The 25,146-nt window shown below is 37.0% G+C and overlaps 3 protein-coding genes across 8 annotated transcripts in view; all 3 read right to left on the reverse strand.

Moving 5' to 3' along the window:
* Positions 1-25: 25 nt before the first annotated feature.
* Positions 26-3,256, reverse strand: sprn2 (shadow of prion protein 2). Its single transcript, XM_067522080.1, has 2 exons — positions 2,886-3,256; positions 26-1,689 (listed from the first exon to the last, which is right to left on the reverse strand). The coding sequence occupies exon 2, from the start codon at positions 1,684-1,686 to the stop codon at positions 1,117-1,119; it is 570 nt and encodes a 189-aa protein (XP_067378181.1). The 5' UTR covers positions 1,687-1,689; positions 2,886-3,256; the 3' UTR covers positions 26-1,116.
* A 127-nt stretch (positions 3,257-3,383) lies between these two features.
* On the reverse strand, positions 3,384-18,225 carry rassf2b (Ras association domain family member 2b). 4 transcript variants are annotated; one of them, XM_067522079.1, is made up of 11 exons: positions 17,957-18,225; positions 14,513-14,552; positions 12,311-12,384; positions 9,303-9,378; positions 8,965-9,116; positions 7,932-8,047; positions 6,484-6,623; positions 5,880-6,033; positions 5,626-5,747; positions 5,391-5,488; positions 3,384-5,172 (listed from the first exon to the last, which is right to left on the reverse strand). In XM_067522079.1, exons 3-11 carry the CDS (start codon positions 12,361-12,363, stop codon positions 5,103-5,105), a joined length of 981 nt encoding a protein of 326 aa, XP_067378180.1. In that variant the 5' UTR covers positions 12,364-12,384; positions 14,513-14,552; positions 17,957-18,225; the 3' UTR covers positions 3,384-5,102. The 4 variants fall into 4 exon arrangements, with proteins under 4 accessions (XP_067378180.1, XP_067378177.1, XP_067378179.1 ...); XM_067522076.1 differs by having other exon boundaries at positions 6,484-6,626; positions 17,957-18,224; XM_067522078.1 differs by lacking the exon at positions 17,957-18,225 and adding an exon at positions 17,465-17,925 and having other exon boundaries at positions 6,484-6,626.
* Positions 18,226-18,861: 636 nt separating this feature from the next.
* Positions 18,862-25,146, reverse strand: part of slc23a2 (solute carrier family 23 member 2) — a 33,946-nt gene continuing 27,661 nt past the window's right edge. For all 3 annotated transcript variants that reach the window (XM_067522068.1, XM_067522069.1, XM_067522070.1), the window contains 3 exons: positions 24,742-25,009; positions 24,315-24,410; positions 18,862-23,957 (listed from right to left, as the gene is read on the reverse strand). In XM_067522068.1, coding sequence (XP_067378169.1) covers positions 23,683-23,957; positions 24,315-24,410; positions 24,742-25,009 — 639 coding nt within the window. In that variant the 3' untranslated portion in view covers positions 18,862-23,682. The remainder of the gene's footprint in view (positions 23,958-24,314; positions 24,411-24,741; positions 25,010-25,146) is intronic.

The following is a 25,146-nucleotide window of genomic DNA, read 5'->3' on the forward strand; positions in this document are numbered from 1 at the left end:
CTGATAAAGTATGTGATATATAAGGATTACAGTCAGCAGAAATACTGTGGAAAGAAGACTGTCTGGTCTGAGAGCATGAGAAGGATTTCTTTAAATGGCTTCTCTGACAGCAAACTAGCCCAAACACTCAGTAAGAGGTTTTAGTTGTCATGGAGTTATAGGTGTGTTATTTGTAACCTTGCAACCAGTGGCTGACAACACCTAAGTGCCAAGTAGTGACAGCGAGAGATGGCTCTAAGCACAGTGACAAAGACAGTTGAACTGCTGCTGTGGTTTGCTGCTCCTACAAAGTCAAGGATCAACTGTCCAGCTCCAAATTGTTACAGTTCTCCTGTGATAGTTCTGTATAAACTTTTTACACTTAGTGGAGGTAAAGGGAATAAAATTCAACACACATTTTTTGTTCTTTTAAAAAATGTATATAACATTATTAAACATGGAAGCACATTTACTTTTTTTTTCACACACAGTCTACAAAATGTTATAAAACATACTTAGGTGAATACTGGTAAAGTGTCAAATATTACAATTGTAAATTAGATAGAACAAGCTAAATGATTTTGTCGAGCTGATAAATACTGAGATGTTTTAGCTGCTCTTAATCTTTGGTCCTAACACGTTTTCTGATGGTAGACTTAATCAGAAAACACATTTAGTTTATTTCTGGTCCGTCTTTACAGGTTGCTTATGGAGAATGTGCTTGCCAGTAAACATACTGAATCATCACCAACGTCATCATCATCACCATTATCATCACAAATGTAAAAAGATTGGCCACATTAAAGGAGAAATTGGACTGTGGGATACACGGCCGACATTTATCCACTGCGTTAAATTACCTCATTACAAATATATACAGAAAGTGTTTATTATTTGTGCACACCTGCAGACTGGAGTACAGTGTCCCACTGAGACATAGTGGTCCCATTCCTCTTCCTGTCCTCATTGAGGGTTATTTAGTGGATGGGAAAACCCACTGGCCACAGTTTTGGTTTCTGTAAGGGTATTTTTTTAGGTCATATTTTTCTTTTAACAAACAATAACTCCTCTATACTGTCAGGTCATGGGTTGTTTTTAATTCGGGTTTGGTTGTGTGTCGCAGCTCTGTTTCAAGTTCTACATGACTGCCACCCAGTGGCCTATCAGCAGGACTATGAAGGAGCCAATGACTATGATGATACTGTTGTAGATGGGACCACTGGATGCTCCAGTGTAGTATTCCATATCTCCAGAGCCCTCTGGCTCATAGCCATGGCTGGAACCAAAACCACCAACACCTCTGTAACCCCCTCCATATCCTCCATATCCTCCATATCCTCCATATCCTCCGTGTCCTCCATATCCCCCATATCCTCCGTATCCTCCATATCCCCCATATCCTCCGTATCCCCCAAACTCGTGCCCATACCCAGGGCGGCTCAGGGCAGACCCGACCATTGCTCCTCCTATGGCACCTGCTGCAGCTGCCCCAGCTATTTTCCCTGCACTGGGGCCACTGCTCTGGACGGGTGCTGGTCTATAGGCTTGGCCACCACCACCTCCCCAACCCCGGCTGTATCCTCCACCACCTCGGTTAAAACCACCACCTCCACGTCCACTCCGGGCCTCAGAGCTGGGCAACAGTGTGGCTAGAAGGAGCAGGCTGAGGGCCACTGTGAGAGTGTGTTTCTGCAGGCCCAACATCATGCTCTGTAAAACAGGCCAAGGGAAAGTAAGTGTGCTGCCTAATCACTACAAACAGAGAAAGATGCATACAGCCTGCAAACTTTAGTCCTGCTGTGCAATATTTTTACATTGCTGATAAATTAGGAGCTTTAAAGATCATGGCTTTTAATCTAGCTTTAAAAAACACACCTTACACAAACACCAACACTGATGCAACCCACACTTTAGCTGACGTAGGATAAAAGTCAGCTTTCATAAGCTTGAGTGCCTCAAATTAGGATCTGATTAACAAAATGTGGTTCGGGATTTGTGAATACAACCTTCTGAATGAATGACCCCAGTGGTAAACAACTGTTTGGTAACATTAACAAATACTTTTAAGAATTAATTAACCACTAATTTGTGCTTAAAAACTTAATAGGTTTGACTGTGCAACTCCAGCAGCAATAATGTGTAGTTCACAGTTCAAATACAGCATATCGACAGTGAAATAGTACAAAGAAACCTATTAAATTATATACTGTTACATACAAATGCAAATATACAGTATTATGTATTATATAGTGTTAAACTGTCATAAAAGATGAAATTAGGATGCAATATTATATAGTAATAGGATTCAACACAACAAACTAAGACACTTAAAACACCACTTACATATTTATACATCAATAATAATGATCCAGTAATAATATTCTGCATAAATTCTTTAAATTATTGATAGCCAAACTACTTAAACAATTTAATACCACACTTTTACTTGTAATGGAGTATATTACCAATTATATGTAAGTAAACAATACAAATACTTCTTCATCATAACATAATTTGCTCTATTGTCAACAAATTGTAAACACTTTAAACTGAGTCCTCTTAAAAGGTGAGTCAGGCTATAATTACACTGCCCTAGAATAATCAAGAATAATCCTGAGACTCCCAGATTAGAGCTCTAGCGACCCACATTAACAAAGAAGAGAAAACATTATGGGTTTGGTGTAATTTGGACACCGATCTGCTTCTTTATCTGTGCATTAATAACTATACTTAATAGAGTTCAGCTGTGATTTAGATCATTAAACAGAATTTGTGCTAGATAACATTACATCCAAAGAGGAGACAAATAAGGAATAATTTCAATCTGGACCGTTCTTCATAGTTGTAAATGAAACATGTTTATTCTAAAAAATTATCTTCCTCTTCTTATCTTTCATGGGTCTCACCTGTTGAGTAGCTCAAATGAAGCAGTGCAGCAGTTCTGATGAGTGTGTGTTTGCAGCTCAGACTTCCCCCAACTGTCTGTAGGTAAATGTTTCAGGACCAGTTTGTTATCCTCCACACAATCTCCATCACGTTGAGTGGATCACACGCACCTATTGGCTGAGACTACGTTAAGCTGCTGTATCACCGACATCACACATAAGTACTTGCGTCTGTTACTAATTCTGTCTGAATTATTGAGTGAATTAACCAGAACAGTTAATGAGCTCTTCCTAACATTCTCCTATTATATCTTGTCTGTTTGAGCAAATTCTGTTATCATTTTCAGTTATACAATAAGAATCCAGCACGATTATATAACATAATTGCAACATGAGGTAGCTTTTCATTAACTCACCTGAATATATATATAAATATAAAACTCTTTTCTCAAGATAACATTTTTATTAAATAACATCGTATTTTCATCGTATGAAAAAAAAAACCCCCACATTTTTCAATTAGCGGCATGAGTTTTTAATAGAATAAAGACTTAAGTTGTTTGTTATAATGTAAAAGACACAATACAAAAGCAGGCAAATTGTTAAAGTCACCAAAAATATAACATGCACACTGTCAGAATCTCACACATTCAAATTGACATTGTCCACTGTGTTCTGTGTGACAAGTTGTTGAAACAGGACGATGCAAACAGACTAAAGCAGACATATTTAAAGCTATGTACAAGTAGATGCAAACTGTACTGCTTTGAAATGTTCATTCAGCCACTCATCCATTCATCATCTTTAACTTCTTGTTCTGTTCGGGGTCATGGGGGCTGGAGCCTATCCCAGCTGTCATTGGGCGAGAGGACAGGTAGACAGCCCATTGAGAGGGTTATTCATATTTTCAAAACATTCCATTTGAATTCAGTAATTTATTGTCTTGTTGGGTTTCACTCTTGTTTTATGCTTTTTTTCGCCATTTTTGATGGATGTAAAACTAAAAAAATCCATTGGTTTTGTACACTGAGGTCGATGTCCACATCTAACAGGGCCACCTGCATGAAGGAAGCTGGTAAACTGTTCTTTACTGTGCTTATCATATAAATAAGGCAGAAATGTAAACAAGGATAATTACACAACAAAATAACCAAACATATATTACGTATGTTTTGCAAAATATACGTATTATATGTCTGGTTGATAAGACAAGCTGTAGCAAACTCATATCTCTATTTGAAGCTACTGTAAGGAGATTGATTTAAGCCAGGCTACTGGTTTCAAATTGTTTCTAATCTTTATGCTAAACTGAGCTATCTGGCTTCATATCCCCAGACTTAAGTTTGAGAGCAAATGTTTCAGCTAACTAAGCAAAACAATACATGGGTCTATTTCCCAAACTGACAAATTATTTCTTTAACTTCAATATAAAACGTCTGCAGAGCAACTAGTGACAGTGTCACCAACAAACCACCAAACTGATGGACAGAATATCTGTTTCTACAGCCTTTAATCCCTGCAGCGAATGCTTTAGCTACAGCAGGACAGAAAGGTGCAAATACAGTCCTTCCTATTACAATATTTTACAAATTCTTAAAACATTAAAAAACACCCAGTGCAATGTGAGACTGTTGTCAGTTTTTGAAGCCATAAGTCACTGGCCTGTGGTATGATGTGGAAATACTAAAGGTTTTATTGTAAACTTTTAGAGATTTTTAGTCTGTTACCCACAACAATGACTTCAAAATATTTGATCCTTTCCCTTGTGCTTAAAGAAACCTTTTACCAGGCAGTTTGCTGAAGGTTTGTGCTTGATACTTTTTGACTGGTTTTAGGTCAGAGGACGTCACAATATTAGGCTCATTCTGCAAAGTCCTTTGCTGAAAGGACAATAAAATTACCCCGGAGTAGTGAAATGTAAAGTTTCACTGTGTATTGTAAATTATTAGATGAAAATAAGCGATAACATGACTGGGTCTCCATTAAGACTCTTCACAAGGCTGCATAAATTGGTATGATTATTGCTGCAATGGTAACACTTAACATGTACAAAATATAGCATGTTAAAAGTAGGTCTGTAGGTTGACTGACTGAATTATTTGAAAAAGACTCCATGCAAAGGCAGGAATTAAGAGGAGCAGGATAACTGCTGAAAGACATACATTGGGTTCTTGTCAGCTAATTCACGGTCGCTCCCTTGGTCACAGTTGGGTAGAGTAAGTCCTCACCACGAGCAGATCACATACATGTTCCCCTTTCAGGAAAACAGCTGAGCTGCTTCTCAATTATACACCTCAGACAGTTATACCTGCAAGATAATTGCACATGAAGAAATGTAAAAAAAAAAAAATTAATTAAAAAACATATAAATATTGACAATATTAATAATACTAATTATTAATAATAAACTATATCTACAACCAGGAACCATAACTTCTGATGCAGATGAACATGTTGAAGACTGTGGCTTTTACGGGAATAACAAAAATAAACAGGTTACTGCAGAGATCCCATATCTTCTCGTACCTTCTCCTGAGCTTCAGCACCTCTCTATCCTCTTCTTCCTTCAGCTTGGTGATAAAACTCTGCAGAACGGGCATCTCAAACTTGATATACTGTGCCACCTAATGGAGGAAAATAGAAATGTCATCACGAAAAGGAAAAAAAGGGTTACTAATATGAGGTAAGCAAGAGCGTGCTGGACACAGAAGCACAGATTTGTGGATTTACAAAAAGTCACATGCAAAATGTGGTGATTTACATCATACGTGACTTCTTCTCCCAGGTCTTCTTCCATGAGGAAAACTTTGCAGACCTGTTCACATGGGCCCTGTATTATTCTCAGCACCAGAGGATAGTCACTGCGCTTCAGTTTCACACGCTCTGAAATGTCATCACAAAGGTGTTGATGAAAAAAAAAACCCAAAAAACTAATACACACAGGGTTGTTTTTCTCAATATATCTAAATCTGTTGATGCTGCAATGCATGTTTGACAAACATAACTAAAGCTCACCTCCACTTGCATGGACAAGGTAGAGTGCGAAATCATCTGGGCTGTTTTCGATTTTAAACTTGTTGAGGAGTACTCGTAGGACCTGAGGTGTGGTCATACAGCTGTTAATCCGAACATTGGTCACTGAGCCATAGGCAGGAGTAAACACTGCTGTCTAAGAGAGAGAGAGAGAGAGAGAGAGACCTTAAAATTATTTGGCTTTCTTTATAACTTAATTAGTATATACACAGTGCAGGGATCATGTGGAAACCTGCCAAACACATAAATAGAATTTTTTGTAAATTTGTGTATTTGTTAAAACTTCCCTATAATTAGAATATATATTGAACACACTATAATGTAGTTATTGAATGTTTTTAAAATATAACTCCTGCTCTACTCATAAGTTCAGGCTGCTGTCTATTAGAAACTAATATACAAGTCCTTTGAAAATAAGTCCTAATTGCTGACAAAAACAATAAATAAAGATTCAGTCATTCAGTCATTTATATTTATCTGCGTACAACTATATTACAATGTGTTATTAAATTGTTTTATACTGCCAATAAACACAACATAAAAAGTAAAGTGTTACCACAAATAGAAACATCACATCTGCCATCACCTTATGGTTGTAAAAGTGTCCATTGATGGAGAAGCGATGACGACGTAGTTTCCTCTGGTCACTTGGTGACCGTCGCTGGCCGCGTCTTAAGACCCCTGCATCACTTTTTGTCCTAAGGAGCTGAGCGGAGCTTTCACTGTCTTCTGTCCAATCAAAAGATCATTACATTACATTATCAGTATGTAGTCAGTGTGTTTAACATGGCAAAACTCAAGCTTAGAATAAAGACTTTGCAATGAAACAGGTACTGCATTCTGTGTAGCTGCCCACATCAGGTTCAAAGCTTCTGTCTGTTGCCTACAGGATGGTCAACTTAACTGCTCCCGCTTAGCTCAACTCCCTCATTCAAATCTAAAATCCCTCTTAGCCACTGTGCTCTTCCAGTGAACGGCATCTGCTGGCACCGGCACCGCACAGAAAACACTGAGCAAAATTCTTCAGCTCAGTGAAGGCACTTAAATCCATTATTTAAAAGAAAGTTATTGCACTTGCATCTCATGAAATGGAAACACTTCTTCTGATAGCACTTTGCTTTGAAGTTTTCTCCTTGACTTAGCTTTTTGCTGCCTTGTACATCATGTGTAAGTTACTTTGGATAAAGCATCTGCCAAATGACTAAATGTAAATGCAAATTAAATGGCTAAATTTATTTCCTGTATATGTCAATCAAAGTTAATGCATGGTAGAGAGAAAGATGCAAATATGAAAACAAAAGCTTTGTGTTTTTATTTAATCTATTAGAATTATACAATATATTCTTCTAGGGCTTGAAAAACAACAAAAACAAAAAACAAAACAAAAACAACAACAACAACTGTAATGCTCATGAGTAATTGACATTTTGGAGATAAGATGATTCCACCTGACGGTGTGAAAGCATATATAGATCTACTGACAGTTAATTAGCAATTTGGTCCTAAGCATTTTTGTGTTTTGTTAAGCTAATTTGATCCAAATAACCTTAAACAATGTTTCATTTATTGTCTTGGCAACTGATAACACAACACAAATGAAACAAGTGAAAATGTATTTAGTTATTCATATTGTTCCACCAAGCATACATGTATGATGATGTTCACTGGATATTTCATCCAGCCAAGGAAAAATTAGACAACATGCAACCAAATTTATACAGTCATAGTCCATCCCCTTTGTCTCGAAAGTTGGAAGTCAGAACTCAGAATGACATCACATCCAAGTTTAAAGCATTCCAGTTGACCAGTTTAACAGACCAATACCAGTTCTAGCCAGGTTAGCAACACCAGTTAATAAAAACATACCATGCAATATTTTGTGCATAAAAATGCTGCAACAACATATCCACAGATAGAAGCTGAACATTACTGTGTATGACTTTTTTAATGAAACACAGATAATAGAGTGTTAATAACAGACTAACAGTTAAATGTTAATAACTAATGGAACACACCATCTGTAAAGCATCTCACCTTCTGTGTATTCCTCTGTAATGCCATTGTCCTCTGGTAGCGTGTCAGGGGGTGTCACTTCGACTGTGGGTGGGCTCTGTTGTGTTGTCTGCTGACCATCCACATTGTTGGGAGAACTTAAAAATTAGAACATAGAGCGCGTGATGAGAACATGAGTAACAGATGAAGAAACATCTTCATGAAGGACAAGAGATGGGTTCTGGTGAAATGATAACCAGGTGAAAGTATTAGGTAAATATAAACTTTTATGATATTGTCTATAGATGAAGAACATGGTAACAACATCACAGCTTCAAACCCTGATACAGATGTATGTTCGTAACAGGATTTAGTTTATCACACCAAATACTGTATTGTATGTATTTCATACCCGTTGGTTATGTGTAAAACTGTTCCTCTTACCTGTTCTGTCTGTATTTATATGATATGTTTAAAGAGGTATTCACTGAATATATTAATTCATTTAGCAATTGTGAATACTGTAAGCTATACAAAATCAATTTTTTTAAACCAGACTTCTGTTATTGGTGATAATTGCTGCTCAATGGCATTGTAAAATACACATTTACAGCTGTGCTCAGTGTGATTTAGTTACTTCAAAGCTACATTTTTTTCCATTAACGTACTAATGGCTGAGAGGTGGAAACTGTTTAATGCTTAATAATGCTTATTTTGACTGCAATTTGACAATTTGACCGTATATTTAGTGTTTTGTCAACTGTTCTAAAGACATTTTAGACATTAGGACTGTTCTCTCTAAAACAAGAACAGCTTAATTTTAGGAATGGAATTAAGGTACTGAAAATGGGGCTTCAGTCTGTAGTAGCGTGGGGCAAAATATAAAATAGATGGATGAAAGTATTTACTTTTTAGTACCACCAGAATTTTACAGACCTTTTTGAACAATAGACCAATAAATACCCGATCATTTCTCACACTTAACATTATCTACATCTGCCCTTGCTGACCTACTATATACAGTATCACCATTTCCAGTCAGTGAGGTGCAACTGGATCTGTATGCACCTCTTACCTTTGACTGTCCAGATTACATCCAGAGTGCCAGGATGTGGAAGATGGGGGTGGTCTGATTCGCTCATTGTCATCCTGCATTTGAAGTCTGATTGGCCGTAGGAGGCCCCAGAAGATGTTCAACAAGCCCTCGACAATCAGCTCTCCCTCTTCCTGTTGAGAGAGTGGAGCACACACTAGTACATACAATGGGCAGTTAATAACCCTTTGGGCAGGAGTGTATAATGGGTAGGGTATATTAAATTGAGTTGCAAGGTTTCTGGTGAAAAGGAGGCTAAAATTTCAACATAACAGTAAACACACACACACACACACACACAAACTGGAGTAAATACTCACTTCTCTGTGTCTGAGTTGTAGATTTTGTCCTTCATAGTAGAGATTGTACGTTTTAAGATGTGAGAGGATTGTTGTCCTGGAGACAGAAATGTTGAATCACTTAGGAGGAAATGCTGTTTAATAGTAGATGCTGCTGATGTAATATTATATAATTCTTCTAAAAGTTATGTTACTTCATGTAAATGTTAAGCATTTTCCAAAGTATAATAAATGTAGTTAGCCTGATTTATTGCCGTCCTGGCAACTGTTAAAATTAATTACAGTATAAATACAGTAAATAGTTAAAATATTGATTGTATACTATTTATATTTATACATTTAAAGCCTTCTGACTTTGGAATTTTGTCCAACTCGCTTTTAATAGGCCACTGAATGTCCTGATTCAGAGCTAAATTATTATTTTTTTTTTTACATGACATGTGCTTTTAAACTGGAAGATTCTGAAAAGAGAGTTTGAGAGTTTCTGCAGTACAGAGTAGTAGTCAACCAATATGGATTTTTCAATGGCCAGTGCTGATCTTTAGAGAACTGTTAGATTAAGCGGACTTACTTTTAGCTGTAGGTGTACCTGATTATTTTTTAAATGAGTAAAGAGTTGTACATAGAGTACAACAAAATAAACTAAATATCTTTCTTACATTAAACACACTAAATAAGTAATAGTCTTGACATTAAACACTGGGTAAAGTTAAGAAAGAATGAAGGATATAGTTATCAGTCACTCTCACATAATCCCTTACTCATTGACACAGTAACAATAATAAGTTTGTCCTATTTACAGTGTATCCAGAAAGTAATCACAGCAGTATCAACTTTTTCCACATTGTTATGTTACAGCCTTATTTCAAAATGGATGAAATTCATGCAAATTCATTTAATTTCCTCAAACTTTTACGAACAATACCCCATAATGACAATCGGAACAAAGTTTTTTAAAAATCTTTACTAATTTATTAAAAATGTAAAAAAATCACATGTGCATAAGTATTCACCGCCTTTGCTTAATACTTTGTTAAAGTCTTTTTGAGTATGATGCTACAAGCTTGGCACATCTATTTTCTCCCATTCTTCTTTGCAGTACCTCTCAAGCTTCATCAGGTTGGAAGGGGAGCGTTGGTGCACAGCTATTTACAGATCTCTCCAGAGATGTTTTATTGGGTTCAAGTCTGGACTGGGCCATTCACAGAGTTTTCCCGTAGCCACTTCTTGTTATCTTGGCTGTGTGCTTAGGGCTGTTGTCCTGTTGAAAGATGAAGTCAACCCAGTCTGGATCAGGTTTTCATCAAGGATGTCTCTGTACATTGCTGCGTTCATCTTTCCCTCAATCCTGACTAGTCTTCCAGTTCCTGCCGCTGAAAAACATCCCCACAGCATGACGCTGCCACCACCATGCTTTACTGTACTGATGGTATTCGCCAGGTAGTGAGCGGTGCCTGGTTTCCTCCAGATATGACACTTGGCATTCAGGCCAAAGAGTTCAGTCTTTGTTTCATCAGACCACAGAATTGTGTTTCTCATGGTCTGAGATTCCTTCAGCTGGGCTGTCATGTGTATTTTATTGAGGAGTGGTTTCTGTATGGCCACATTACCATACAGGCCTAAAGGGGGGAGTGCTGCAGAGATGGTTGTTCTTCTGGAAGGTTCTCCTGTCTCCACAAAGACATTCTGAAGCTCTTTCAGAGTGACCATCAGGTTCTTGGTCATCTTCCTGACTAAGGCCCTTCTCTCTTGATCACTCAGTATGGCCTTCCAGCCTTGGAGGTATACAGACAATTCCTTTAACTCAACGGCTTTGACAGGCACTCTTAACTGTGGGACCTTATATAGACAGGTGTATGCTTTTCTAAATCATGTCCAATAAACTGAATTTCCCACAGGTCAACACCAATCAAGTTGTAGAAACATCTCAAGGATGATCAGTGGAAAAAGGATGCATCAGAGTTTTGAATATCATGGCAAAGGCCATGAATACTTATGTGATTTTTTTTTAAATACATTTTTAAAGATTTCAAACAAATGGCTTTCACATTGTCATTATATTTGTAGAATTTTGAGGAAAATTTAATACATTTTAAAATAAGGCTGTAACATAACAAAATGGGGAAAATGCCACATTATGTATTGTGTGAACATAATGAGAATATGTTAACATGTAACGTAGACAGTGAGATGTAAATACAGTGATACCACCTGGGTATATTCTATGTGTGGGAAACACTGATGTTCAGTACAACTTTTATCCTTCAGCACAAGTGTTCGAGGTTTTATTTTATATTAAAAAAATTATCTTTCATCAAGGATCTTACTAAAAATAGATAAATCTTAATGTAGGCATGCTCATACTCATGTTCTGCGTATTTCAACTAGCCTGTGAATACCCCACTTTTTTGGCAGTCAACTCACATATTTTGAATGCAGGTGAACACAATTCAAATCAATTTCAATTTCTCCTTCTACTGACTTAATTTTAAAACTGTGACAAAAACAGTTAAATTGAATGTGTTCATTTTGACTGTGTTCATTAGCCTAGTTGTATTTTATATATACCATTCAACTATCAACATCAATTTTCAGGCCTCTGTAAGCTGGTTTTTAATAAAGAGTATTGAGTAATGGATAAGTCGTAAACCTGTATGAGGAGGAGGAGTTGCTTTGGTGTGTGATTTGGTGGATGCACAGGTAGATATAAAGGTGTTTTTTCTTTTAACATGGTGTTGGTATAGATGGATTTCACTATTTTTCTAAGCAGGCCAATTAATAAAAGGCCAAAGAATCCAGATGTGTTCAATAAATGCATGTATGATTAAAAAAGGTCAGCAGTGAAATATACACGTAGTAAGACTGTAAGTAGCTAACATTTCTCTTCATTAACACTTGTTATTCACAGCAATAGTTAAAATAATACATTTCAGACTGTTCAACAAAGGTCTGAAATCTAACTATAAATTTAGTTCAGCTCCTCCATAAGCTATATAGGCATGTGTGTATGAGTGGTATTTAATTCTTACTTGCTGATGAATTTATTCTCTCCGATTTGAACCCCATGCTGTGTATAATCCATTCTTAGTAAGAATGAACGGCACTGAGAGAAAGAAGTAACACAAACAGTTAATGATTTTCATATGTCGGAATCAGTCTCATGACTCCTCATGACCAGCAGTTAGCAGACAAGAAGAGAACAGCCTAGAGAGGAGGAAAGTGATTGCAGGAAGAGGAGGAGGAGTAGAAGGAGGAGGAGATAAAGCTCCAGAGAGTAAACAACTACAGATTATACCAACTTTCCTGTAAGCTATTTTCTTCAAGACACAGAAAAACTGATAATTAAACCAGCACTATTACATGTCTCTCTAAATAAAGGGAGTGATGGACTGAGGCAACTGCTCTCCACACTGTCCTTTCTCTTGCCTACCGTGTTTCCTGTCTTTTCTGTCATCCCTTAAATTCTGTCCTTATGTCTTTCTCTTTTGACACACAAACACTTCAAGACAAATGCACAAACACACACTTGCAGCTGTTTAACATGGCACTCTGCCATTGCCATGTTTTCCTTCCCTCTTTTACCGTGTGTGTGTGTGTGTGTGTGTGTGTGTGTGTGTGTGTGTGTGTGTGTGTGCTTATCTACTGAAGAGACAGGACAGAAGCCTCAGAGAGGAGATGAACAGGTGCAGGACACATGGGCCACCCACTATCACAAATGAATTTAGCTGCCTAAATCTCATATTTCTAAGCACTGGACATTTACTGTAGAAGATCCATTTAAGACTTTCATCAAAGTGGATTCATCTCAAACTCTAAATAACTGGAAAGAATGTATTGTACCTTTCTCTGACCATCTATTGTTTTAAATAGAAAAAATTTACATGGTTGATAGCTTTTTTGAGGGCATTGGTAGCAAGTGAAAATATTCAACAACTCTTGGACAGATATGAAATTACATTTTATACATACATTTATGGCCTAATGATGAATTGTAACGATTTAAGTGTTTTGCTGACTTGTCTTGACTTGTTCCATAGCACATTTTTTAATGGATACCATTTGTTGCAGATATCCATAGTGCCCAGAGGAAAAATCCAGATCACTTTGACAATTGTTAGTTGTGTTCATATGGTTTCAAATGAAATAATCACTAGTGACTATTCCACTGATTATTTTCTTGAGAAATCTATTAGTATGAATATAAAATTTCTCATTTTATCTGACAAACAATCCAAAAGTATTATATTTTTTTATGATACCTAATAAGAAAAACTGGACAAGGAACTGCAATTGCTAGTTAAACAGTTCTTAATCTTTTTTCAATTAGATAATTGAGACATTAAGTTGTAATTTTTCCTCTAGAAACAGCAGATTCTGCCACATAATTAGGTTCAGACCTGTATGTTCAACACATAATGATCTGTAACTTTTGTGAGCCTCTGACTTTTCACCTAGCACCATTATCAAGTCAGAATGTAACACTTTCATCAGCCTCAGTCATACTTTATGTTTACAAACTAAAGTAAGATGGTTAATGCAATATCAGGGTCTTAACATTGAAATTAGCATTTAGTATAAACATTTTCTTGTGGTTTGAGACAACCACTAGATTCCATTCACTTCTATATGGTATAAAAATTGGCAGCATTATGTCAGTCTAGTTCAAAGACATGCTATTTGCTTAACTGCTGACTCTAAAATATCGTGTAGATGTGAATCTGAGTGTGAATGATCATCTGTCTTCACGTGTCTATATGTCAGCCGTTAGAAAGACCCTAAGCAGGATAATTGGTTATAGATAATGGATCAATGCATGGATATTATGGTTGTTAGAGTTTACAGTTAGATATTTTATTGCCTTACTACCGTAAAGTTTCAAACCTTTATTGATTTTGTCTGAAAATGAATACTAAGGTTAATGTTAATAATTGATTTCAAGGATAAGTTTTTTTGAGACACTAAACACATAAAATACACCTGATTTGTGTTAAATGGGTTAAAAGGAGCAAAACCACTAGTGTGGAGCTTTAAATTTCTGTTTATTAGCGGAAAACCCTCTCTCTTAGCGTCAGTTAACGTCCCATGGGACCGTACTGTTAATAAAACATTGCAAACACTATTGTACTATGCACTAATATGTCAGTATAACAAAATATTAGTATTAAAAATCAGCAAGACATAGGTGTCAAAGTAAAGTATAGTGTAAATGATAAGACTACAAGTGACCATACCTTACTGAAGACTGATATTGCTGGTTCACCAGAGAGGGTGCTGCATATATGGAGAGAAAGTCAAAAGTTACATAGGTAGACTTTGCTAATATTCTCAGGTATTAGCAGTTTTGTAGCTCAGGTGTCGATTTCAAAAAAGCTTATGGGGTTTTTCTTGCAAATGTGACAGTGAAAAGACTGGGTACAATGGGGGTGTTTAAAGGAAGTGCTCCCCTTCCGTTGAATCACTTCCTCATTTACTGAGTCAATCACACAGGAAACTGACACTAGCTCCTACACAGCCGAAAACTTCCTCAATTCAAGCAACACAGATAAACTATCATGTACACGCAAACGCAGTTTATACACACAAGCATGGGCAGAAAAACTGATAAGACTTGCACATAAAACAGCCTTCTATTTTTCTCCTTCTTTCCACATTGAAACATTCCAACCAGGACCTACATTTAGCAAACTGAAAGCAAATTTTAAACTTAAGTGAAAGATATAATTAAACATTTGTTACTACTACAACTACACAAGACATGGCAACACTAAATTAGAAACCCACAACACAAAACCCAGGAAACCCATAAATGTTGATGTGGCCAAGAGAGAATCTCCCCAAATGACAGCAGCCCCATTCTGATGACTCTCAAAGAAATTGAAAAGAAAAAGACTATGGCTGACTGACTGACACTATGTTGTTTATGTAGAAAATATATATATATTTTATGTATATCTTTAATATGGGCCAGAAGTGTAAATACAGATATTTAAAACCTGTGAACATGTGAAGTAATGTAGTAGATAAAGCACATGGTGCCAATTAATATCCTAAGAATGTCAGTCTCTGATACAAATGTGTTCAGTTGTTATGACAAATTAAATATTAAACACTAATTAGACCCGCCCCCTGCTAGGGTCTATCAATATTTTAGTGCCGATATTATGCCTGTCATGCACTCAAACACTCACCATTGACCTACATAATTGAAATCATTAGTCTTTAATAGTACGGTCGTGGTCAAGGGCTTGCGGTGCTCGATTCATTACCAGGTGATGCCAGAGGTGTAGCTAGCTTTCAAACCAAGACAGAGTTTTAATTATCACAAGTAACAAGACCAACATCAACAGGCTTCAGAACACACACAAAAAAAAATAAAAAAACAGATCCCTGCTGTTAACTCAGGCTCCTGAAAAAAAAAATCTATATAATAATTAAAGCTGTTGCTGTTATAATGCTGTTATAAAAATATTAACATTAATAATGAATATGTAGTGTGTGGTTGATGTTGAAAGTTTGCAGAAACATGTACTGGTTTAGGTTTAGTGTGCATTTTTTTGGTCAAAAGGAAAGTCAAGGGTTTTCTTCAAATGAAGACACTGACGTTGGGACACTGTTGTGATATGAGGCTACATAGGGATTTGTGTTTTTTATGATATTGCGACAAAGCTGCATTTACCCTGGCTATATGCCCACATTACAGTTGAAGAATGGAGCTTGTTACAAGCCTCTTTTACAGAAATGATGATGAAACCAACAAAGAATTCTTTTGTTTATTTGGTCATCATAACCACATGCTGTTGTTCTGTCAAAGATCATGTTACTGACCCAGTATGAATTAGAAATACTGCATTGATTACTCTATTGGTCAAAATGGAAAACACTCATCCCAATATCCTAGAGTATCAATAAAACTTGTTTTGTCCAAACAACAATCCAAAACCCATAAAGTTTTTAAGGAGTCCAAACATATTTTATAATTTGAAATCCTGGAACCATCATATTTGAAATTTTTGCTTGAAAAACTACTGTTATTTAAACATGAAAGGATTGCATTGCTAATTCTTCCTAGATGGAATAATTTATTATTCACGTATGTATTGGAGCTCTAAAGTATATAAGACTATAACTCTATAACCTTGACCTTTAACAAAACAGTTCCACAACAGTGACCTTTATGATGTAAACTGCAGACATCTGGCTTCACTTTGTGTTTTGAAGCAATTAAATGCAGCCAGATTGACGTACAGCTGATCCTGTTCTTTCATATTAGCCAGCTGGTGTATACATTTGGTCTGGAGTCCAAACGTAGACCTCATTGATCGCCATATTCCCCTGAGCCTCATTACAATGTCAGCCAATACTCTGTCTCCATCTTCCTCTTGTTCTCAGTATGTTCTTCCTTTTTCTATGTTTTTTTTTATTTTTTTTTTTTTAAATCCTCTGCTCAGTTGTTTAAACTACAGTATTTTAATTTACAGCTTTATGTCCATTAAGATGACTAGGACATTCTTGTCTCTCTGACCATCTTCCATTCAACATTCTCCCCTCTCCTTCATTCTCCAGTTAAAGACTAGAACCCATTCACTATGCTATTAAAACTCATGACCACACCTTCCCGACTTTTCTCTCGCCACACGCTTTCACCAACACACATGCAGGCTTGTTTCTGCCCTCTTGCCCTGGTACCTCTGAAACTGCTCTGTCAATGTCTTTGGGTGAAATGGACGATTAACAGCTCCATATCTCCTGCCTGCTTCCAAACCCACTATGACCCCAGCTTTCATCCCCCTTTTTGCTACTGCTCTGCCTCACTATTGTCAACATTGTCATAGCAACACCAAAAACATCTGAGCTCCATCAATAAGACCTCAGTACAGAACCAAAAATAGAGTTGTGTGTTTGTCTCTCCTGCTCCTTGTAAGGCACATTAGAGTTGTCAAAAATGTTCCCATGCTCAATTCAAATCTTGAGTTCTGACATAACCAGACTGATCCCCCCCCCAAAAAAAGCACTACAAAAAAGGAATTTCCAGTTTTTAAATGTGAATATGGCATTTAACATTTAAGGACCCGCTGAACCTTTCATCTTAGGCAAAAATGGAAAACTTTCGACTCAGTGACCACATTGATCATAAATCTGGAACTTGTGGTGATGTTGGATTGTTTTAATATAAACATTATTACCTTCATCGTGAAAGCATTTACTGTAGGCATGTTGTACTGGAGTCCATCGCTTTCAGCAAAGTATAATGGCAAATCAGTTGACTATACACTATAGGCCAAAACGTTAGGTACTGACTTATTAGCAGAGTCTGTCTTAAAGCATTCCCCCTGTCTAGCCAGCATTCTGTGTGCAATGAGGGGTCTTAACTATGCATTGATAGTTATATAACCTGTCTTACTAAAACAGAGCTACGATCTCTCCATAGAGGAAACCAAAGTGAAAAGAGAGTCAATTTATCTTCCTTTCGACATTTAGAGAGGACCGTCAGAAAGTGCCATGGAGCACGCCTATTATTACTGTATGCGAATAAGCTATATTCCCTACGATATTCTATGCGTTTCTATTTAATTTTATACCGGTAAACATGTAGCTAAGTCTTCTTTTTGGATAAACGGCCACGCAATCTAGAAAACTACACCCACACCAACCCACAGACATCATGATCAGCCTACTTAGCTACAGTCCCCCGATGCTTCTGCCCGATTCCTGTCGACTTTTTTGGAGCTCCTCTCTCGCCTCACCAGATCAGGAACGTAGGCTCTCCGGTTCTCCTTCTTTTTATTTTTTATTGTTTACGTCCTACGTCTTTACCCTTCTACCCGTTACTGTCCGGTAACGGTGAACTCTTGTCAAGTCGCTCGTGCTTCTGCCGTTAAAAACAATCACAGAGGCGCGTGCTGGTAGAACGAGGTGGAGGAGGAGAGCGCGAGAGGTCCATCTGTGGTGGCGGAGCTCACGCGTGAGAGCTCGGGGCTCAGCAGTGTTGGGGGGCGGGGCGTGAGCCAATCCGAGAGCGACTCTGACGCCCCTTTGTTCGCGCTGAATGAAAACCAAAAACAATAGACGAGCCGCTGGAAAGTAAGGCAGTCGTTAATATTCACTATTAAGCTACATATCCTGGAAATGCTAATAAGTTTACATTTGTTTTTAAACACGTCAAACTCGACTAACCCAATAACTAAAAATTTAACATACGTTTATCATTTTCATATAATAGGATATGGGAGTTTATTTCCGTCAAAAGTAAAAGCTTTATTTTACTTGTCCATATCTTATCCAATATCAATCAATCCATAATTTGACATACAAGGGACTTTTTTATTTTTTTCATTCCTACCATTTATTCTTCCTGGCAGAAATGAAACTAGAGCCAAGTAAAAAAACTAAATAAAAACAAACGAAAAAACAAACAACAACAAAAAAAAAACAGACTTTGACACAACACCAGTAGCTAATGGATTAGAAAATATTTGGGGCTAGTTTATAAAGCAACTGGGGTACTAAAAAGTTAATTTTGTTATACTTGATTAATTTTGGTGGGGAACAAGTTGGGGACCAATAAAGACACAAGACTTCATTAATTTGGTAACATCTTATTAAATAGTTTTAGGAACAAAGAATAAAACATTTGCTACAATTAGTTTACACAATTGCTCTTACAGGAAGTTTAGCAAACTTTATATCTTTAAATATACATGTACTCTTTGTTTACATCTAAAGTTTCTCAGCTCGTTCTTTGATTTATACTGATAATGTGATAACATGGACAGAAAGCAATGTTAGAGTAAAAAAACAATATGAAAAGGTCCTAACAAACAATGATTTCACCATACCACAGATTCTAAATGAATTAAAATGTATTCTTTACTTTTTAAAAATAAAAATAACAAAATGGTGCGTTTTCAGCATGATTTAAGATTAAAAGTTATGATTTGTTTCTTACAAATATTTGCTTGAAAAACATAAACTATGTATAAAAAACAAAATTATAAAGATAAAACGATACACAACAATTATATTCTCTAGGTACCCCCTTCAAAATAACTGAAAGGGTTGATGTCTTTGTGTTACTCATCCTGTGGCCACCTTCTTAAGAGCCATCTGTTGGTTATTCTGAATTATAGTAATTCAAACCAGAAAACCATCAAGGAGGAGTATATGCGCTTGTGACTGGGCTATTTCTGTAACAGTTATGTGAAGACACATATGCATCTAAACGAGCAAAAGTACACTAAAAACCTGGGGGTAAATGTTAGAAACCAAGAGAAAGTTGCATTTAGGCACCAAAACATCCTACGTTCGTAATGTTATTAAAAGGTAAGTCAGGTTCAATCAGCTCCCAATGACCAACAGACTCTTAATAAAGTGGCCAACGTGGCGTCTTCTCCTACACCACAAACACATCAATAGTACAATTTCCTTGACAGAATGTATACTAAACATGAAAAGACACATATTTTCACTAAAGAACTGGGAGGGGGTTAACCAAGACTGTGTGGAATGAGGAGAGGGGATGGGAGTAGTAAAGGCTGGTTGTGTGAACATGATACTGAAAACAAGGTTTCACATTGTGCATGTCCATATATTAAAGAACACCCTACATGTACGCTTTTTCCAAGAGGGAAAACACAAGAGGCAGTCACTGCTCTCTGACCTCCTCCCTGCTCCTGGAGCAAGGCTGTCCAGCCAAAGAAGCCAAAAGCATCATCTGGTGTAAACTGTATATTTTACCTAGCAACCTTATAACACTGCTTGTCTACTGCTATCCAGTCCTGAGCACTGTCAACATTAGATGTTGATAATAAGATTTTAGATTTACAGCTTTTGCACAGATCAGTTGTTACTATTTAGCTCAAGCACCACTTGTGACCTCAGCATTCCTTATGTTTCTGTATCCACAGTCCATCCAGAATAATAAAATATTGAGTGAGAAATTGATGTTTAGACCAAACATGTCCACATTTTGTATTCACTAAACTGCATGACATCTCACATTCTGTGACATAATTAGGAATTCCAGCTATATACCACTGAAAATGTTTCTATTCTACTTAATAACATACTAGATGTGGTAGTTGTCACTAAAAATGGTGTCTACAAAAATAAAAACAAAAAACAGACAATAGCTTAAAAGGTTATTCTGAGGGACATGGTATTTTACTGCTCTGAAAGTTGCACGAACAATGAATAAAAGCAAACTCGAGTTCAAGCTAAAATTTGGCTTCTACAGAGTGGATGGCACTGTAGTCTCTCGCTTACCCCTCTATGAATCTATGGTAGTTGGATAATGACACAGCCAGATTTTATTTTGTCAAATCATTAACATTCTAAAATCAACCATATGAAAGCAACAGAAATGTGTGACCTTTTTGGATAGCATTGACAGTGCTTCCGTGTGGAGTGCTAAGGTCACAAATGCAACTGTAGCTAACAAAGCTATGAGACTACAAACCTAAAATATGCAATCACAAGTGGTTCAGTCACTTGTCTTCAGGTCAACACACAAAAATATTCGTACTTGATAAGGAATCTGTACAAGTACTCTTGTAATAGTAGAGTCTCAGGTTGGTATATTTCATTCTAACCCTGATGTTCTTGGCACAGTTACGTATGCAAACAGTTCTTGTAGTAGAAAGGCCCTGACCTGCACATTTTACTTAACTATTCAAAGTGTATTTTCTTGTTAAAAACAAAACAAAACAATAGAATAGAATATAATTGAAATGAAATAGAAGCAGCTTGGATCTTACATTAGAAACTACCTTATAAAAAGCAGCTTTCTAAAAGCACCAACTGTAGCTCCTGCTGAGGGCAGGAGAGGTCAATATTTACCACACCAATCTCAAAAGGGTCCAATGAGCAAACTAATAAATATATTGTTTGCAACATTGTGAATGACACACAAACCTGCTTCAAGGAATCATTAAACACCAACCTTTTTCTTATAAATAAATAAATAGTTTTAACAAAAGAGAAAAGATGAGAACATTTGGGGGAAGAAATTTAGATTATGATTATATCCTGCCAATGCTCAAAGTTTTGGTATAAGGTGACAGAGCAAGAACAAATAAAAATAAAGTTATTTAGCATTTTGGTTTTGTAAAAATCTCAGTTGCGCTAAATATTTAGCTTTTTCTTTTATCTTTCTCTTGTGCTACTTTTTACTTTTACATCTATAGAAATAAGACAGTTGCAAACTTCCATGTGAAGCAGCAGAGGCACATGGTGTGGTCAAATTAGAGACGTATCATTAACACTTGTGTTAATAACATACAGGCTGCTAATGAACTGAAACCTTCTGATACACAGCATCATACATCCGCAGTTTTCTAACTGATGTGGGGTAAGAGTGGGAGGTGTACAGGTGATGGAGGATGGGATGAAGGAGAAGGAATGTAAGGAAAAAAAAAGAAAATCAGATACTGCAAATCTACTGCAAATCTGCTCAATATGGGAGTTGATCATCTTAACCCCACTTTTACTTAAATTATATCAATACAAACCACCACCACCCTTACAGTTATGCAGAAGCTAACTGAACATGCTAGTGGAAATACCCACTAGACCTGGATTGTAGCAGGGGTTTCATTACTCATGGTGCAACCATTTAAAATCCTACATAAACACAGCTAAAAACTAAGCAAGTGACCGTTAAAACAATGTGGGATCCACACACAGCACCAAAGGTCATTTATAGTGGCAAGAAAAAGTATGCTGACCTTTTAAAAGGACTTCCTTTTCTGCATTAGTTGGTCAAAGCATGTGATCTGAGATATTAACTTAAATGGTTCATATAGTCATTGCTCTGGGCTTCATCAATATTGTGCTTTAGCTGGGCACCCAAGTCTAGGGGATTTAGTCATATTTATTCTGCATTCATAGACACATTGTCTGTGGATTAAGAAAATCTGAAAGTTGTAAGTTTAGGTTTTCTGAGATCCAATTTGTGAAAGGCAAAACTTCCGTTTTCATCATCAGATGGTTCTTGTAGATATCAAGTTCAAACTATTTGTAATTTTTGTAGTCACAGTAGCTTTAACTGACATCACTCCTGACTATAATTAATTACATATTTTTCCAATTTACACAGGCCATTAAATAAAAAGGGCTGTTTTCTTAACAGTTTCATTTAGACAAGGACCTGTTCGTATTTTAAGAAAATGTTAAAATAAATGCAGATAATTAACTATTTTCTTGCCACTGTAACTGCCACAGCTTTTTTTCTTCCTTTTTTAAGCCTAGTATTCATTTAAATAAAGTCTTTAATAAGGCCTTGGCTGTGTTACTGTGCATCAAATGCTCTACATTTTGTTTGGGCACTGCTGTCACCACAGCTGTAGAGGCAGTATTAAAAGCGTGTTCTGGTTGTACAGTTAGGAGACGCCAATTTACTTATAAGGTTATAAAATAAACATTTCGGAATTAATCATCCATGATGGTGACATGTTCAGAAAAAAAGCTGAGTTTTGGTCTTTAGGTAAATGAGGATTAATACTGTTATAGTGAAGTAAACTGGTAATTCATTGAGTTTTTACATACTAAAGCTGTTGTGATTATTTAAACAAACCTAGGGATGTGAGGTTTTTTAGCATGACATCAGCTAATGTGAGGCCAAACGGATCTTCGAGAAGCTTTACAAAAAAAAAAAAAAAAAAAAAAAAAAAAAAGGGGGGAGCGTATTGTGGAGTGACATTCTTGTTTTGAAGGCAGGAGGCAGAAAGTGCAAAAATAAATTTCACAATCACTTTGCATGGATAAGGGCACCTCATAAACTACTTCCATCAATCTGTGTGACCCTGATGTGCTTTACAGCACTCAAGCTAGTTTTGGAGCGGTTTCTGAGGAATGTGCATGTGTGTATGTCTTCAGTGTGGTTGCATAATGAGTTTAGAGACAAAATATTCTCAGTAATTTTTGCATAATCCTCAAATGCTATTATTAAATGTTCTCTTTTTAGTAGAATGTTTTACAAAAACAGTTTAGCAGTAAAAGGTAGTGATTACGAGTCATTGAATCATCAAATGACAGTTTGATGTCCATCTGTCATCTCCTGTGTTATTGGAAGTAAATGAATACATTATCCCTTTATTTCTTTCTGCACAGTGAGTACACACACACACACGCACTAACCTCTGCATAACGACATCTTTTATAGCATGCTGTGACCTGCTACAGCATGCCTAAAATAGCATAGTGGGAAGTGGGAAAAGAAGTCAAGCTAAGGAAAATACATACAGTACTGACACGGGGGCGGGATCTGGTGCATCACATTTTCTTCCACACAATCCTGACACCTTGCACTGGTTTCATCCTGCACTCTCAGGCTTTTACCTTAATGTATGAACCCTTGTGTCCCAAGCTCAGCCACATATTAGACTTTTCAGAACGAGCCCTTTGGCTATACCCGACTGTCCACTGGTGCTGTGCTTCCCTCCCCTCCTATTCCACCTCCCTTCACTTCTCCATGTCCCATTCTGCTCCTGCAGGCTTCCTGTACCCTCCCAAACTGGTATCCTGTGAAAGTGGGGCTGATTGGGATGTACTTGAAGATTGAGTATCTTCTAAGGAAGTCCATTCCAAATGGTAGGTCATAAGATCTCATCCCTTCCAGTTCTGCTGCACTAAGACCAGAGCCCCGTTTCAGTTTTCTGATGCCTCGTTCTTCAGGAGTACCTAACGAGAAAAGGGTTAAATATAAGTTTCCTAAAATCTACAGTTAAATGTCCAAACTAACAAGTAACATCCTTCTCCCAGTCTCATCCTCCAGCTTTACCACACATCTTGATATCTTTGTGGACTGCCCCTGCATGTTCTGTCTTTTAATGTATACATTACTTGTAACTGCTTGGCATTCATAGCCTTGCTATGATTTTCCTCCCTTCACAAGATTAAGGATTCACATACTTAAAATTACCTTTACATCAGAGCCAGTATCACTGAGACACAAACTTACAAACAGTACAACATAAAATGGATTTTAGGGTAGATTTACTCTGAACATTATCGGTTCGATAAATGAAAAAACCTTACCAGGGATAGTATTGTCCAAAATTAAGGCAACAGAGCCTCCGACAAACATGGCAGTGGTGAGAAGCACGTTCAGCACTTGATCAACTTCAATTATGCCTGTCAAAGATAAAGAGAAAGGAAATTAATATAGTTTGCACTGCAGTTGGAACCGAATTAGAAATAAATTCAATAATTAACCTACTTTCAGACACTATATAAATCACCTTGCCAGGAGATGTGATATTCACATCTAGTATGTTATTCTTCATTCCAAGGACAGTTCTTAACGACAGACTGCTAAATTTTACAGAGTCGCAATCCATTTGTACTCCCCCAATTTATGAATCAGTACAAATAATAGAATGTCTATAGCAAGGTCCAATAACTCTCGTTAGAACATAGAGAACATAGTCCTAGTTACATGTGGGCATCTACTCCTTGCACTCACCAGTGACCAGCGGGTTCTGTTTGAGGTAGCTCGGCAGCATCAGCCCAAAAAAGATAGAGAATCCCAGGACAAAAAGGTTCCTGGAGGAGTTAAGGTCGACAAACTGCAGGTTGGACAGTCCCACTGCTGTGATCATACCAAACAAGGTGCAGAACAGAGCTCCAAGGACAGGATCAGGCAGAGACGCAAACAGGGCGCTGAATTTACCCACAAGCCCCAACAGCAACATCATGGCAGCTCCATACTGAATCACACGTCTGCTACCCACCTGGAGGAGGAATTGGAGATTAAGATAATCTCAGGGGCGTATTTTGTTTAATGTAAGGGTGAACATAATGTTTGACACATTTTTCTAACCCTTTGACAATATAAGGTCAGAAAATTGAACAGTAATGTCTATCAAAA

The sequence above is a fragment of the Channa argus genome, chromosome 11, assembly GCF_033026475.1.
Source record: "Channa argus isolate prfri chromosome 11, Channa argus male v1.0, whole genome shotgun sequence".
Classification (NCBI taxonomy): domain Eukaryota; kingdom Metazoa; phylum Chordata; class Actinopteri; order Anabantiformes; family Channidae; genus Channa; species Channa argus.

Bases quoted from the DNA above. Each gene is read 5' to 3' on its own strand.
- sprn2 (XM_067522080.1), bottom strand. From the start codon at position 1,686: ATGATGTTGGGCCTGCAGAAACACACTCTCACAGTGGCCCTCAGCCTG.
- rassf2b (XM_067522076.1), bottom strand. From the start codon at position 12,363: ATGGATTATACACAGCATGGGGTTCAAATCGGAGAGAATAAATTCATC. The intron at 9,379-12,310 runs GTAAGAATTAAA...TTCTGTCTCCAG, and splicing joins GAGAATAAATTCATCAGCAA to GACAACAATCCTCTCACATC. The intron at 9,117-9,302 runs GTGAGTATTTAC...CTCTCTCAACAG, and splicing joins TACAACTCAGACACAGAGAA to GAAGAGGGAGAGCTGATTGT.